This window comes from Martes martes (assembly GCF_963455335.1).
Source record: "Martes martes genome assembly, chromosome: 17".
In the NCBI taxonomy this organism is placed as follows: domain Eukaryota; kingdom Metazoa; phylum Chordata; class Mammalia; order Carnivora; family Mustelidae; genus Martes; species Martes martes.
The window spans coordinates 45752472-45769134 of NC_137905.1; the positions used below are offsets into that span (position 1 = coordinate 45752472).

Genomic DNA, 16663 nt, shown 5'->3' on the forward strand with positions numbered 1-16663 from the left:
AAACAAGCTGGCTTCAAGTCGTGGCTCTATCACTCACTCGCTGCGTGACCATGAATAGATAATTTAGCCTTTGTGTGCCTCAGTTTCTCACCTAACAAGATTAGCTATTTCAGAGTTGTAGAGATCGAGCTACACTATGTATTAGTATGTATTGGTGATGACTATTCCAGACTCAGTTTAAGTGTCATCTCAGAGAGGTGGGAATGTAAAAATGAATCATTATGCCCTCTGTTTATCTAGAAGTTTCTCTATGCCAGACACTCGGGTTTATGGGCAGAATTTCCTTTACTCCAGGGTCATTCTGAAGATTCTGACCTAAGGCTTGTAAAGGGTTTAGCGGTGGTGCTTGGCCATGGAAATTTCCCTAATTTTCCATTTCCAATCCATCTTCTTCCTCCCCAGGACATGGGCCACTATCCCAAACTGCTCAGGAATCATTATAATCATTATTTACTAGAGCTGTGAATCTTACAACCCCACCTCTCGGTTTTAATCTTTTTTTTTTTTTTTTTTTTAAGAGAAAAATCAGTGGTTCTTGACTTCTGCTGGGTGGTGTACCCAGAAGACAAACGAAAGCCTGGAGAGACAGTCACATAGCCAAGGAGACGCGGCACCACCCGGCTTGGGGGCCCGGGGCTTAAGCACTGGCCACAAGGTCTTCTAACCCACCCGGGGTTCAGAGCGCCTCCTTCCTAAGGGGGATTTCCTGCTCCTCCACCCGCCCCCGGTTCACTCACCAGCACTTGGCCAGGGGACTCCCGGCGCACGGTCACTTTCACGCCACGGGCCTCCACACGGACGGCGCGCGTGTAGCTCACGGTCTGGCTGCCCCGGTGCTCGTTTTCCACCAACACCCGGAAGGTGGGCAGCGCGGCGGCCTGGCCGCATGAGCCGACCAGCAGGTACGTGCAAGTGCCCATGAAGTCGAAGCGCCGGCCGTCGAAGCTCACGTAGTGCGGGTCCCCGGACGCCTGGCAGCTCCCGAAGCGGTCGGGGTAGCAACCCAGGAGGCCGTTCTGGACGCCGCAGTGCTCGCCCGTGGGGCAGCCCTGCGTGTCTTTGCAGCTCACCTGCTGGGTGGCGCCATTGCAAGTGCACTGCCGCCGGCACTGATCGTCCGCCCACACCTGCTGGCCGGGAGCGAGCGGGCGGCCCTCGAAGATGCAGCCGCAGGACGAGGCTTCCACGCAGGCGCCGCCGCTGGCCAGGAAGCCCGGGAGACACACGCAGCCCTCCGCGCACGGGCGCCCGGAGCAGTTGGACGGCACCGCCTGGGAGTTGCAGGTGGCGGGGCAGGCAGGGGCGCACTGCTCATAGCGGCTGTTGGCGGGGCAGGACAGGGCTGCAGGAGAGACAGCGGGGAGAGAGACGGGGAGGGGGGTCAGGCCAGCCCTCAGCAGGACTTCCCTCCCTACACTCTACTCCTCCCTGGAGCTCCGCCCAGCACTTCGGTCGCTCCACGTGCTGGGGCCCCAAATCTCAGAGACATTGTTGACTCCTTTCCTCCTTCATTTTCACCGACAACCTGTCAGTAAATCCTGTGAGCTCCACAGTCAAAATCTATCCAGCATCCGCCCCCTTCTCATGTCATCGCCCGCCCCCCCATCAGGTGCCCCCAAGCAGCCTTCTGCCTGGTCTCCCCCCTCATACCCCCCATTCGACCCTCACAGGCTGTTCCTCACATGCAGCCAGAGGGGTCCTGTGAGCACCAGTGACGTGCCTCTCCTGCTCAGGGCCCTCTTGTGCCATTTCGGGGAAAAGCTGAGTCCTCTTGGTGGCCCACCAAGCTCCCCATCATCTGCACCCATCGTGTCTCTCTTCATTTCCTCTTACTGTCCCTTTGGTTCACTTTGTCCTAGCCACACAGGCTTCCTCATGGGTCCTCACGCTCCCACCTCAGGGCCTTTGCACTGGGTGTTCCCAGGGTCTGTACTGGCTGTTCCTCAGAAGGCAGTGCAGCATGTGGTTAAAAGAAAGCTACTGGAGGGGCGCCTGGGTGGCTCAGTGGGTTAGGCCTCTGCCTTTGGCTCGGGTCATGATCTCGGGGTCCTGGGATCGAGCCCCACATCGGGCTCTCTGCTTGGCGGGGAGCCTGCTTCCCCCTTTCTCTCTGCCTGCCTCTCTGCCTACTTGTGATCTCTCTCTCTGTGAAATAAATTTAAAAATCTTAAAAAAAAAAAAAAAGAAAGCTACTGGAGCCCAAATAGCCTGGGTTCAAACACCAGTCTCCCTTTCTTGCTGTGTGATTGTGAGCAAATGACTCCAATCACCCTGTGCCTCAGTTTCCTCATCAGTAACATGAGATAATAATAGTACTGACCTCACAGAGTTCTGAGCAGTTAATGAGTTCATCCATGCAGAAACAGCCCATAGTGTCATTACTACTTAGCTGACTCCAGTGTCATCCCGCTCTCGGCTCTCATGTCACCTCCCCAGAAAGGCTGTCCCTGAGCACCCTCTTCAGGAGCCTCCCGTTTGCTTTTATACATGAACTTCATTTCTTTTGCTCTTTAAAGATGTTCCACGGTTTGCTGCTTACTGTCTGTCTCCCCCGCTAGTTTATAAATTCTGTGAGGGTGGGGGTCTGGTCAGCCTCAATCCCCCACCGAGCTGCCAGCACCAAGGACAGGGTCTGGCCCATGGGAGATGCTCGTTCTTTCAGAAATGCGTGGGTGGATGAAAGGAATCACCAGTTCCTCCTTCACACCAGGCATTGGGGGAACTCGGGAGGGTGGGTGCTTACTGGGCAGTGAGGACAGAGGAGTGACTAAGCCAAGCCCCACGTGGTCTCAGTGTCTCCCCCAGACCAACTCCCCCTCTGGAATCCCCATCTCAAGCCCTAGGCCTGGACCTGGACACCTCCTCCTCCCTGTGCACTGGACTTTCTGTCTCCTAAAAATGTTCTGGGAGCCTTTCAAGGGCAGGGGCAGGTGTGTGCTGGGCCCCCACGGTGTCCATCATCAGCAGAGGGATGGGGCCCGATAGGGGCTCGGGGAATGCTTGTGGAATGAATGAATAAACGAATGAATGAATGATTAAGTGGACGGACACCTGACTAAAGAGCTTGGACCACATCCAGAGGGCACTGAGGAGTCATGGAAGGGCTGTGAACCAGGGGATGCTCCCATTTCTGCTTCGGGACTTGGAGGACTACTTCTCGTGCCAGCTTTTACACATGCTCCTCTCTCAGCCTGGAGCCCACGTCCTGCTCCCCCTCTTTTCTGTCTTGTTTCAGTTCCTCTTACAGGTTTCAGATTGGGCATCCCTTTCTCTAGGAAATCCTCCTTGACCCCCAGGCTGAGTCGAGAAACTCTCCTGGTTGCCCATAGCCCCTAGACTTCCCTCCTCCTGGCCCTGTCCCTTCTGCCTGTGCCTGGAGGAGCCCAGCAGGGACCACCCTCGTGCTCACTGTCTAGGATGTATCTATCCCAACCTTAGGTTCCCTGTGGGTACAGTCTTGCCATCTCAGCCCTCCCTGTGTCTCCTGCGTGGTCCAGCTTCAGGCTGAACCCCAAGAAGTGCTCAGATGTGGAGCACTCAAGGAGTGCTAAGGGAGTCCCCTGCCTCCCACCACGTGCCAAGGGCATCACTCACGACAGTGGGCGAGCGACCTCCAGTTCCCGACAGAGATGCCAAGCTCCTGGCAGGCCTGGGCGTAGGCGCTGAGGCTGCGGCACAGGCTGGCCCGGTCCCCGTTGACCACGCACAGGTCATACACGCACTCCTCCAGGAAGGGCCGGGGGGGCAGGGCGCTGTGGCAGGCCGCAAACGGGCCATCGGCCTGGGTCAGCATGCCGCAGAGACGGTTGCCCTCATAGTGCTGGGCCTGGCCTGGGGTGCAGGAGGGACAGTTGTTTTGGCAGCCGTCTTCGCACAGGTAGTCCTCGTCGTCCAGCTTCCAGCTACTGGCAAACTCCACGGGGTCCGCCGCCTGCTCCAAGTCGGAGGTGAGGAAGTCATCGTCGGGATTGTTGTTGTAGTTGCCACACAGTCCACACACCTGGCTCTGGAAGCGCTCGGGCAGGCTCAGGGCCAGCTGGCAGTCCCAGTCGTAGGTGACCACCAGCCCGAAGTTCAGCTCCACGATGGCCCGGGTCCCGCTCTGGTACACGCGCAGACGGCCCTCGGCCAGGGAGATGGGCAGGCGCGAGCGCTGGTTGTCAATCTGCGGGGGGTGGGGGTGGGGAGGAAGGGCAGTCAGATCCTGTGTGGTCTGGCCCTCATCCCTCAAACCCTCCCCACTCGCCTCCCCCTGCCCCGGCTGCTCTGGGATTCCTCTTCCTGTTGCCGCCACTGACCAAGCCTTGGGGTCTTTGCCCTCACCTCCCTGAAATGTTCTTCCCCTGGACGCACCTGTGGCTCATTCCCTGACCTCTGTCCTCTTACAAAAGCTTTGCTCGGGTGTCACCATGGCAGTGAGGCCACTCCTGACCACTCTATTCTATGTGGCAAACCCGTCCCTACTCCCTATGCCCTCTTCCTGGTCTATTTTGCTTTCCTATAGCTTCTAAACTTCTAACATATCATTTGCCCATGTCTCATGTTTATCCTTTGCCTCACTCCAGAGACTGGCAGCCCCACAAAGACAGCTGCGCTGCTCGCGGCTTCACCTCCAGTGCCTAGAAAGGTGCCTGGTAGAACCACAAGTTCTCAGTGAGTGAGCAAAAGCGCTGATGTGTTAGATAAACATTCACCCGGCATTCCCTCTCGGCCTGGTCCTGGCTGGGCGACTCCAGGAGCGATGACCGAGACAACCCAGACCCTGCTCTCCTGGGGCTCCCAGTCCAGTGAGGGAGACAGACCACTCACTAGATCAGAGGGACAGGTCAGAAGGATCAGGACAGGGATGGAGGAAGCCCAGGAGGGTCTGGGAGTCTGCGAGAAGAGTCAGACTCAATGTAGCAGATCCGGGGGGCTTCCTGGAGGCAGGGGCAGCTGAGCTGAGCTGCGCTGTAAAGGATCAGTGAGGGAGAGCCACAAAAAACAAGGCAAACGGTATTCCTTCGCGGATCTCCTGAGTGGAGGGAGAGTCTGGCTGGGAGATGAGGGGCGTGTCTCTCTGTCCCTTGGGCCCAGTTCCCTCTTTCTCAGCATTTCTTCTGAATTCTTTCTTCACACATGCTTGTTTTAGCCAAGAGGATGGGGTATGAGAAAAGGAATAATAGGCAGAAGGGACCGTATGAACAAGATCTTCCTCCGGTCAGTGAGTCAGGAATGCCTCCGAGAGCCCTCCTATGTGTCCAGGCCCGTGCTGAGCAGTGCTGTGGGTACAGGGACCGAGATGCCTACAGGCTCCCAGCCCAGGGACGCTGGTCATCTCCGTGTTTAAATGACACAAGTAATATTTGTTCATTGCAGAAAACTTATAAAATGTTCTTGAGCAAAAATGAGGAGAGAGTCGGGACGCCTGGGTGGCTCAGTTGGTTAGGCGGCTGCCTTCGGCTCGGGTCATGATCCCAGTGTCCTGGGATCGAGTCCCGCATCGGGCTCCTTGCTCAGCGGGGAGCCTGCTTCTCCCTCTGCCTCTGCCTGCCTCTCTGTCTGCCTGTGCTCACTCTCTCTGACAAATAAATAAATAAAATCTTTTAAAAAAAATGAGGAGAGAGAAATCACCCATATTGCAGTGGACACGCATGCACACCACACCACAGAAACACACACACGCATGGACACACACATGCATGCACACATGTATGCACGTACACACGCAGGTATATTTATAAACCCTGCCAGGGCTTTTTCTACCTTTTAATTTATATATATTTTTCTTTTTAAATAACGAGACCATGCTGAAGTCCCCACTTCATGAACCCCTCTTTTCTCCTAACAACGGTCCTGGGGACGGCCTATCATGATTCCCTCAGGAGCTCTAAACCCCCGTCAAGTCACTGACCTCTGTAAGGATCTGACGAAAGTAACCGGCTCTCTCACAGCAGGGGCAACATTCCGCACGTAATTTTGGGGATTTGAAGTCCCTCTGAGCTTGTGGTCAGTCCCTCTAGATTTCTAGAACACTTACTTTAATCCACTTGCTTATGAATCTCACAGATCCACCCGCACCCCCGCACGGCCAGGGGGTGCTATCGTATCTGTCCTCGCGAACAAAGCATCCATCCGTGGGAGATCGAGCTCACTGAATGATGGGGCATCCATCCAACGCAGAGCCACGCAGATGTAAAGAACAACAAGAAAGCAAGCAGAGGCTCCCTTTATGTTGATATGGAAACGGCTCCAGAAGCTGCCATACAGTGTGGAAAGCAAAGTGCAGAACAGAGCAGATAGTACAGTACTCTTTGCTAAGAAAGGGGAGAGGGAAGAATGTAGGTTTCCCTTGCTTGTATTGGCATAAAGAAACCCTAGGTAGAACCCGAAGGAATCAGGAAAACTGGGGAGCGGGAGAGGGGTGGGGAAGGGAGAGAAAGCCGGTGAAGACAAGAGTGACAGCCAGACCTTTCCAGGACATGCCCTGTTTGTTTTGAGCTCTGCTGATGCTTTACCTCTTTAAAAAAAAAAAAAAAAAGAATTGCAGCAACATGGAAGAAATTCATAAGGACTGTGGAGAGCAAAAGAGTCTTCCCGCAAATGGCTTCTTCCACTGTGTGATTCTGTTAACACGAAGTTCTTAAACAGGCAACACTAATCCATGGCGGAAAAAAAATTAGAACTATGGTTGCCTCTAGGGGCACGCTGGGATTGTCTGGGAAGGGGCATGAGAGAATGTTCTGGAATAATGAATAGATTCTATATCTTAATTGCATATTTGTCAAAACTCCATGACCTTAGGATTTATGGGTTTTATTATGTGTACGTTTGATATCCAAAATAAACAAAAGAGTGTAAATCTATGATATGAGGCAGGATGGCAAAGAGGTTAAGAATTAGTGACTCAGGAGTCAGCCTGCCTGTGTTCCCAGCTGCATCTCTTACTGGCTCAGAGCCCTTGGTAAGTCGCTCATCTCTCTGGACCTCAGTCTCCTCACCTGAAAATGTTAATAATAATAACGTCTCCCCCTGCAGATTGATGTGAGCATTCCATGCATCAATGCGTGGAAAGCACTAAGAAACAAATCTAGCACATAGGAAGTGTTCCCTAAATTTAGTGTTTGGTCACTGAAGACATTCCCTATTGTTGGATAGTTTGTTTCCTTTTTTTTTTTTTTCCTTTTGCTATCACAAACCACATTGGCATAAGCTTTTCTTCCCCTAACCATATCTCTGAGTATCCCTAAAATTTCTAGAAGTGGAATTGCTGGACGAAAGGGATGGCAGGCTCTGCCACTGATTTTCAAATTCCCCCTCCCCAGTCCCCACTCCCGTGGCCACGCCCCTCCTCTGTACCCCTCACTCTACAGCCGAGGGCTTGGGTTTGGGCCTGACCCCCAGGCTTTGCCTCCTCCTTCTGACTAGAGACTCATAGCTGTTAAATCCGAACCCTGTGGACACTTACCCGAGCGAAGCCAACTTCCCCTCGGACCAGAGAGACTGTGTGGCTGTAGGCTCGCACGTTGACCAAGCCCACATAGGAGACCCGGCGGCTGCCGCGATGCTCGTTCTTGGCTTCCACGCTGAAAGCAGGCAGGGTCTGGTCGTCGCTGCACAGCTCCGCCATCAAGTAAAGGCACGTGCCCATCATGTCGTAGCGCCGGCCGTCAAAGGTGGTGTAATGGGGGTCACCTTGGGCACGGCAGGTAGCCACGGGGACCGCCACGCACTTGGCCTGTTGATCCACCACCTGGCATTTCTGCTGGGGACTGCACTGCAGGTCTTGACAGGAGGGCTTCTGGGACAACACGGCTGCAGACGGGAGGGAGGGGGCGGCAACGGAGAAAGAGTCAGGGGTATCCTCACAGGTGGGAATCTTGGAGCTCTCCTGCTGTGTGGAGCTGGAGCAGTGGGCTCACAACTACCTAGTGGAGAAGTGGGGAAACTGAGGTCTGGAGGCCCCCTGGGGAGATCGCTGCCCAGGCGTGATCCAACCCCAGGTATTCTAATTCCCTGGTTTGACACGGCCCAGCCCAGATGAACTGGAAGGTAGTAAAAGAGGCCGGGCAGGGATCGCTGTGGAAATGCTCATCTGTGGTTTTCTCTCCCCGTGTCCCCTTCCTGTGCATTCCCACTTGGGTCAGAAGGCTAAGGTATCTTTTTTAAGGATAGAAAATGGAACTGTTGGAACTCTGCCTTCCTGGATCAGGCTGCCTAGGTTAGAATCCTGGCTCTGCCGGTCCACTGGGCGGCACTGGACAAGTGTTTTTAAACCTTCTATGCCTCAGTTTCCCCATTTGCAACAAGGGGGTGATAACAGTACATTCTTCACAGGGATATTTGGGAGGAGGGCATTGTCAGACTTAACGAAGCTAAAATATAAGTAGGGTTTGGCCCAGGTGGTGAGTGTTACTGTTATAATGAATCCCCTACCCCTTCTCCTATTCTACTATTCAAGCCCAAAGTGGCTCTTGGAGGGTAGGTGGCTTGCATGCTCGTGGTTGGAGGGAGCATTTTTTGCCGGTGCTGGGGACTCTAATGTCTAGGGTCCTAGCTTGAAGCAAGGGGTCCACGTAGGAAGAAATAGCTTTTCCTCCCCTGCCTCCCAGAGTTTAAAACCTCTTGCTTGGGGTGTCTGGGTGGCTCCGTTGGTTGAGCGACTGCCTTCAGCTCAGGTCATGATCCTGGAGCCCAGGATGGAGTCCCGCATCCAGCTCCCTGCTCAGCAGGGGGTCTGCTTCTCCTTCTGCCCCTCCTCCTGCTCATGTTCTCTCTCTTTCTCTCAAATAAATAAAATCTTTTAAAAAAATAAATAAAACCTCTTGGGTTTTATTTGGGTTTGAGGGGGTTGGGTAGGGAGGAGCTGGGAAGCCTTAGGGAGGGGGAGGATGGCAGAGAGGATGGAGGTGAGGTGGGGACAGCCACAGGCAAGCAGTTGGTGGGAAAAGGGAGAGGGCGAGAGAGCCAGCCAAGGGGTCACGGGTTAGACAGGGCTGGTGGGGGGGGGGGTCACTTCCCATCACTCACTTCGGCCGCAGGCACCTGCCGTCCCATAGCTTGCGGCCTGGAGCAGCCCGAAGGAGAGCAGCCCGAAGTTAGTAGTGGCCTCAATCATGTGGATCTCGTCAGTGTGGCCAAGGTCCACCTCGGCATAGGAGAACTCACTGCTGGGCACAGCTGTCCAGGAGACCTTGGCCCCCATCCTCTGCCCTTCCAGGGTCAGCTCGTTAACCGCCTTTGTCTGTGTTACCACCAGAGCCACGCCCTCAGTGCCTGGCACGCTCTTCACCACATAGGCCGGGCAGTAGGCTGCCACGTCTGGGACCAAGGCCAGGTAGGGGTCATAGGTTATTCCGTCCCTTGTGGCCCCTGTGCCAAACTGCAGGACCTGGATGCCCACGTCTGCGGACAGGTAGAGCGGCCGCGATTGCCGGGTCTCAAACTCGGTCACGTCGCCTGCCTGGAGCCCACGGGAGCCAGTGGTGCCCCCCTGATTGTAGCTCAGCTTCGTGGTCTTGCTGGCTACGACATAGACCAGATCGTAGCGGGTCTGGGAGGACAACGAGGGCACCACGTAGCGGGTGCCCCAGGCGGACGTGGGGAGCAGCTGTTCCACCACGTGGTTGCAGTTCGTGTGTTTCTGGGCACAGCTGTGGCCGGAGAACACAGCCACGGGGCTGTTGGCTGTGATCCTCGACCCGGAGAGCTCAGCTGTGCTCTGTACCTGGGCCACCTGGTACGGCTGCAGGGTCAAGGTTATGATACTGCCCGCTGGGTAGAACTTGTTCTGGAATGTCGCAGACCCCTTCAGCTTCATAGTGACCGAGGCCCCCGCTGCCCCCACCACCACAGCGAACTCCTTGACATTCTTGGATGAGACGCCAGGAGGTGTGACTGCAAAGTACTCAGTGCCCAGAACCCGGACAGGCCACAGCCGGGTCAGCTCTGCTGTGTTGGGCTTTGTGTTTATGGCCTGCGCAGAGATCTCGCGGTCAGAGTGGATGGTCACCGCGTGTTGGAAGACCTTACTGCCGACCATCTCAGCCTTGGAACTGATGCTGACCAGGACTGACTGTCCCGGGTTCACTGTGACATTCTGCCCGGTGCCATCTGCGTGGCAGTGAATGGAGACCGAGGCAGAGTGGTCCGACAGACTGGAGAGGAGGAGTTGAAGGGAGGCCCGGTGGTAGCCAGGCAGGTAGTTCTGCAGGAAGGCCGCAAGGAAGTCCACTGAGGTCCCTTGGGTCAACCCTGGGAGTGGGGTGGAGGGGGAGAGAACACAGTTGCAGGTCTGCTCACCCAGTCCTCTCCAGCAGAGAAGGAAGGCCTTGCACTGAGCCTAGATACCACATTGAAATACTGACTCGAGCCTTTTCTCCGCTTGCTTCCCTTTCTCCGTATTCGCCTACCAGCTCTTCTGGCTTTTGTGTTCTAAAAGCCTGAACAGGGAGCTCCTGGGAGGCTCAGGTCATGATCTCGGAGTCGGGGGAGCGAGTCCCGCATCGGGCTCCCTGCTTAGTGGAGAGTCTGCTTCTCCCTCTCCCTCTTCTGTGTGCGCTCCCTCTCGCCAAATAAATAAGTAAGTAAGCAAGTAAGTAAGTAAGTAACACAAAAGCCTGAACACTTCGGACCTGATGGGCCAGGCAAGTAATAAGAATGTGGGAAACCTTCTGGGTGGCCAGTGTGCAAACTAGAGCGTTCATATGCCAAGGAAAGCGGGTAGGCTTAGCCTGTTATTAGGATGATTTGTGGGCTCTTCCCCTCCCCTTTTTAATGCCAGATCTTTACCATTTTTCAGGAGAAACTGGCTATTTGAATTTCCATGTGAAATCTCCAACCCCAAATTGTTTTAAGTGCTACGGGGCTCCAACTGGCTGTATTCAGGTGCTGGTTTATGATTTTTGTCTTAATAAAAACATGGGGATGTAAAGGGGGTTAAAGGAAGAAGGAGAGTATGGGAGTGTGGACAACATGTCTCCCAGAAAGAGAGGACTGGGTGCTTTTCAACACCCCCAACTAGGAAGAGATTCTCCAGGGCTGGGAAGAGAAGGAGCGGGAGAGAGGGAGTTGGGGAAAGAGAGAGGGCAGGGGAGGAGATCTACAGGGTCTTGGAGAGAGTATGGGGTTATAGAAGGACTGGCTGCTGAATTAGGGGAGCCTGGAAGGACGTCCCAGTGTCCTATAGGGCCAGAGCGTCAGGAACAATGAAGGTTTCAAAAGGGACGAAGCAGATGCTGATTGACGACTAGAAGGCTCTGAGGCCCCAACCTTCCCTGGTACCCTGGCTTCACCTGAGACTGCAGTCCGGGGCATAACCCTGGGGAATCGGGCACCAAGCCCTCCAAGAATAACTTGAGTGAAATTTTCCATCATCTCAGCAGGAGACTCAGAGTCAGAACTTCAGCTGAGTTACAGAAAATCGAGAAAGTGGTACTTCTTGAAGACTTAAATCAGGGGACTGTGGATTTTATCTGCTTCCTTCTAGGACAGAGAGAGAATGGGAGGATCCCACCACACTTCTCTGCAGACCCTAAGGGGCCTTACTCCCATCTCAGCTAGCCCGGGGTGGCACTGGGAACTGGGGTTGTGGAGGGCATACAGACGGAGGGTGCTGACCACAGCAGGCAGAGTCCCCCATACGAGAGCAAGGACGAGGACGGGGTCTCAGTCTGACTTACCACACAGGAGGGTTGCTCCCGTCCAGAGTGTCCACCAGCTCCACAGGGAACCCATATCTGCCGTGGGGAGAGAGAAGGGGTCATAGAAGGTTAGTCTGTCCCTCTGGCTGGGCACTGTTCCAGAGAGGACGGGGGCCACCTGGGCACCAAGGGGGGTGGGCTGGATTCAAGGGCCAGTGTGCGTGTGTATAGGGGATTTACATGTCCCCTGGGTCTGGTGAGGGGCAGGGAGGGCAGGACAAGGCAAGGATGGGGAGTTAGGTGTCCAGTGGGTCCAGTATGTTTGGAGCAGGGAAGCCTAGAGCCAGGGGCTAGAGCAGGGGACCTCATGTCCTACTTCTATAGGGGACCCCAGCCTCTCTCACCTGCAGGTCCCTGGAGCTGCAGGGCTAGCCTCTGGGCTGGGCTATATAGTGGAGTTTCATGCCTCCTCAGGCCACACCCCAGGCCACCTGCCAAGAAGATGGTGCCAACTTCCTGGAGGAGGCTGGTGACTCCAGGGCAGGCGGAATGGGGACCTCGAACGCCTGGGAAGGGTGGAGGGCAAGCCTGGACACCTGGGTCCTTATGAGAACAGCTGGTGGCTGTGGCCTGGGAGCCTGCTAGAAACTTCAGAACTGGAAGGGTGGTGTCCCTGAGGGGAACAGCTGGGGAGCGGGTGTTGATAGCCTGGGTACCCGGAGGGTGGGGTGTGGGGTAGGGGCGGAGTGTGGTATGTGGTCTTGCTTGCTGGTTCGATGGTTGGATGTCCTCCTTTGCCTCCTATCAGGAACACTAGCAAAAGACCCATATCTGGGTTCTGGCTGCTCCCTAGTCCCCACAAGCTGATTCCTTCTGCTCCCCAGCCATCCCCATCCTGTGTCCGGGCCCCACTGTGGTGTCTGGGGTGGGCAGCATCTGAGCAGCTGACCTCGGCCAGTGGGACACAATATGTCCTCCCTCAGTTCAGCAGGACCTGCTGGGAACCTTGTCTGAAAAACGTGAGCATCAAAATTAGCGTTACTGGGGACTGGAGGTGGGAGGCAGGCTCTTCTGGTGGGGACCTTCTGGTTGTGCCCCCGTGGAGAGCAGGGCAGGAACTGGGGGCTGGAGCAGAGTGTGAAGAAGGATAGAGGCCTCTGTTTCCTGGTTCCACGCAGACACTGGGTTCTACTTCCTGGAGAATTATTTGTTTTCTGGGAGGTCTTTTCGACCCTAGAAAGGACTGGCTGGGGGCACCTGGGGAGTTGTCATTTAAGCGCCTGACTTCAGCTCAGGTCATGATCTCAGGGTCCTGGGATCAAGCCCCAGGGCTCCCTGCTCAGCGGGGAGTCTGCTTCTCCCTCTCCTCTGCCCTTCTCCCCTGCTCATGCTCACTTTCTCTCTTCTCTCAAATACATAAATAAAAATCAAAAAAGAAAGAAAAGAAAAGAAGACAAAAAGGTAAAAAAAAAAAAGAAAAGAAAAGAAGGGACTGGCTGAACAGGCTTTGGGGAACTCTGGGCCTCCCATCACCCCAGAATCTAGTGGGGACAGGAGCCTAGGTGTCACATGGGGAGCCGAGGAAGAGACTGCCTCGAGGTGGTGTGGGCTCTGGGATCTTCCTGCAGAGGAGCTGGCCTGACCCATGCCCCGGTCTCCTCGTACCCAGTGTTAGGACTCATTGTTTGCTGGGGAGTTTCCCCAACAGCTGCAAGGCCTGGGCGCCCTCTCGGACAACACCCCAGCAGCTGCTGCCCCCAGGACTCCCTCTCTTATCACCAAGGCCTGTGGGTGGCCAGGGTGGGTAGGGGCTCTGGCATCCCCCACTCAGGGCAGGTTCCCAGAGGGAGAGATAAAGCCTCAGAGTTGAATGGGACCCAAAGTCAACCAGGAAAATGAAGTGAGCAAACAGGAGACTGGATGAAAGCCAGGGATGTCAAGAAGCAGGTGTGGGGTGAGGGGTGGCTTACAGGAGTAGGAGCTTTGCGGGGAGCAGTGCCTGGCTCCCTGAGGAAACGAAGGACCGGGAGGAAGGGCTGCTAGGATTCCTAGGAAGGAAGCAGCTATGGCAGACCAACGTGGCAACATTTTCTAAACTGGATACCCCATTGTGGTCTGAGACAGAGAAATGAGGGGCGAGGGGGCAGAAAATTAGGGTGAACCTCAGGGGTGATCGTGCCCCTTCAATTTCTTCTAAGCTCAGAGGTGTCCCCTTGGCTGACCCGAGAGAAAAGTCTTTGCCTCCTCAAAATCCACTGTTGTCCTCTGCAGTCAGAGACCCTAGATATGGGGCAGTTGTGGGAAATCTCATATTTTGGATTAATATTTTGGATTTGACACTGCGTGGGACCTTCTTCTCACTCCTTTCAGGGCCCAAGAGTGTGTGTGTGTGTGTGTGTGTGTGTGTGTGTGTGTGTGTGTGTGTTGACACAGGCTGTGGCTTACTCTATCACATCAATTCTCAGGACACCCTTATCTATTCTTGGAAATCCCACAGGAGAGAACATGCATGGACACTTCCTTATGGTCAGAAAAACACATCCATCCCACCCCTCGAATCCTCACTCAAGAGCCCAAACAGGGGTCTTTTTGAACCTGAGCCTTCTGGCCTCTCCCTGCAGCGGGATTGGCAGGGGGCAGCTCTGCACTCGTCATTCGGCTGGAGAGCCCTGGGACCCTCAGGCTTGTCTGGGCTTTACACACCAAGGGCGCGGCTGGAGAGAAGTTATTCTCTGCAGCTAAATGCAGATTAAAAAAAAAAGATTTTATGTATATATTAGAAAGAGAGAACAAAAGCAGGGGAGAGGCAGGCAGTGGGAGAGGGAGAGGCAGGCTCCTTGGTGAGCAGGGAGCCCGAAGCCGGAGCTTGATTCCGGGACCCGGGGATCCTGACCTGAGCTGAAGACAGCCCCTTAACCAACTGAGCCACCTAGGCGCCCCGATCAATGCAGATTTGCTGGCAATTTCTAACATCATTCCTTCAAACCCGGGTGCCACAGGATTCCTGCTCCCGCAGGAATTCTTCCATCTCCCATAAACTGCCACTGATCTCCCTTGATCTCATTCCTCCTCTGCTCAATACCCTTCCATGCTTCTCTGTCCCTGTGAACGCAAGCTCACGCTCCTGGCGGGATTATCTCCATGCCCTGCACCTGCCACTTGGCCACTGCCTGTGCCTTTCTTTCTCCTCGGAGCCCGCTCCTTGATACTTTGCTTGCTGACTCCGTCTGGAGTCCAGACCTCACTTTCTGCGTGGCTTATTTCCCAAGAACCCAACGTAAGGCTAATCGACACTGACTGCTTGCTCCCTTGCTTCATGGAGATCCCCCCCCCTTTTCTCCACTCTTGAAAATCAGACTCCTACTGCATCCACAGTTCCCTGCCTCCCCACCAACCTCTCTTCCACCCGCCACAGTCCGACTTCCGTCCTCGCCAAAATTGTTCTTGCTGAGCGCTCTTTTTTTTTTTTTTTTTTTTAAAGTTTTATTTATTTATTTGAGAGAGAGAGAGAATGAGAGAGAGAGAGAGCATAAGAGGAGAGCGGTCAGTGGGAGAAGCAGACTCTGTGCCGAGCAGGGAGCCTGATGTGGGACTCGATCCCGGGACTCCAGGATCATGACCTGAGCCGAAGGCAGTCGCTTAACCAACTGAGCCATCCAGGTGCCCCTTGCTGAGCGCTCTTATTTGCTGCTTGGTTGCAGCTCCTTCCGTTACATTTGACACATTTTTCCTGGACAACATCTAAGGCCTGGGCACCTGGCTGGCTCAGTTGATGGAGAATGTGACTCTTGATCTCAGGCTTGTGGGTTCAAGTCCCACATTAGGGGACTTAAAAATAAAATCTTTAGTGGGGCGCCTGGGCGGCTCAGTCGGTCAAGCACCTGCCTTCAGCTCAGGTCACGATCCCAGGGTCCTGGGATGGAGTCTGGCAGCTGGCTGCCTGCTCAGTGGGGAGTCTGCTTCTCCCTCTGATAGCCATTCCCCATGCTTGTGCTCTCTGACAAATAAATAAATAAAATCTTTCAAAAAAAAATTTCTAGGGACACCTGGGTAGGTCAGTGGGTTAAGTCTCTGCCTTGGCTCTGGTCATGATCTCAGGGTCCTGGGATCGAGTCCCACATCAGGCTCTCTGCTCGGCGGGAAGCCTGCTTCCCTCTTTCTCTCTGCCTGCCTCTCTGCCTACTTGTGATCTCTCTCTCTCTCTGTCAAATAAATAAAGAAAAAAAATTTTAAAAAACCCCAAAATTTCTAATGCCTCTGTTTCCACGATACCACTTTCTTCCAGATCTTCTTACTTGTTTTTTTCCTTACAATGACTCCTTTGACATGGGTGGTTCTAGATTCTCTTTCTCGACTACCTGTTCTCTCTAGGAGATCTTACCCATGTCTACCCATGCTGTCTAACAGAACTTTCTGTGATGATGAAAATGTGCCATATCTGACCCCGTCCCATACAGTAGGCAAGAACTACATATGGCTACTGAGCTCTTGAAATGTGACTAACGCCAGGTAGGGACTGAATTAAAAAAAAAAATTTTTTTTTTAAGTAGGTTCCCTGCCCAACATGGGGCTTGAAGTTATCACCCTGAGATCAAGACCTGAGCTGAGATCAAGAGTCAGACACTTGGGACACCTGGGTGGCTCAGTTGGTTAAGCGGCTGCCTTCGGCTCGGGTCATGATCCCAGCGTCCTGGGATCGAGTCCCACATCGGGCTCCTTGCTCGGTGGGGAGCCTGCTTCTCCCTCTGCCTCTGCCTACCACTCTGTCTGCCTGTGCTCGCTCTCTCTCTCTCTCTAACAAATAAATAAATTAAAAAAAAAAAAGAGTCAGACACTTAACCGACGGAGTCACCCAGGTGCTCCAATTAATTTAATTTTAATCAATTTAAATTTTAATTCAAGTGACCACCTGCAATTTTTGTCTATGTTGGACAGGACAAAGCTCTAGAGCTGCGGTAAGCACAGGCCCCATTTCATCCAGCTACCTGGCTGCCTATCCGTCCGTCGCTCATCTACCCACATAGTTATTTTCTTCTACACCC

General features: G+C 54.2%; 1 protein-coding gene across 2 annotated transcripts in view; it reads right to left on the bottom strand.

Annotated features, from left to right (window-relative positions):
* FCGBP (Fc gamma binding protein) overlaps positions 1-11715 on the bottom strand; it is a gene marked incomplete at its 5' end in the record, with an annotated part of 41624 nt that extends 29909 nt beyond the window's left edge. For both annotated transcript variants that reach the window (XM_080828937.1, XM_080828936.1), the window contains 5 exons: positions 738-1342; positions 3595-4165; positions 7448-7794; positions 9010-10233; positions 11661-11715. In XM_080828937.1, the coding sequence (XP_080685063.1) occupies positions 738-1342; positions 3595-4165; positions 7448-7794; positions 9010-10233; positions 11661-11715 (2802 nt within the window). The remainder of the gene's footprint in view (positions 1-737; positions 1343-3594; positions 4166-7447; positions 7795-9009; positions 10234-11660) is intronic.
* Between the last annotated feature and the right edge of the window lie 4948 nt (positions 11716-16663).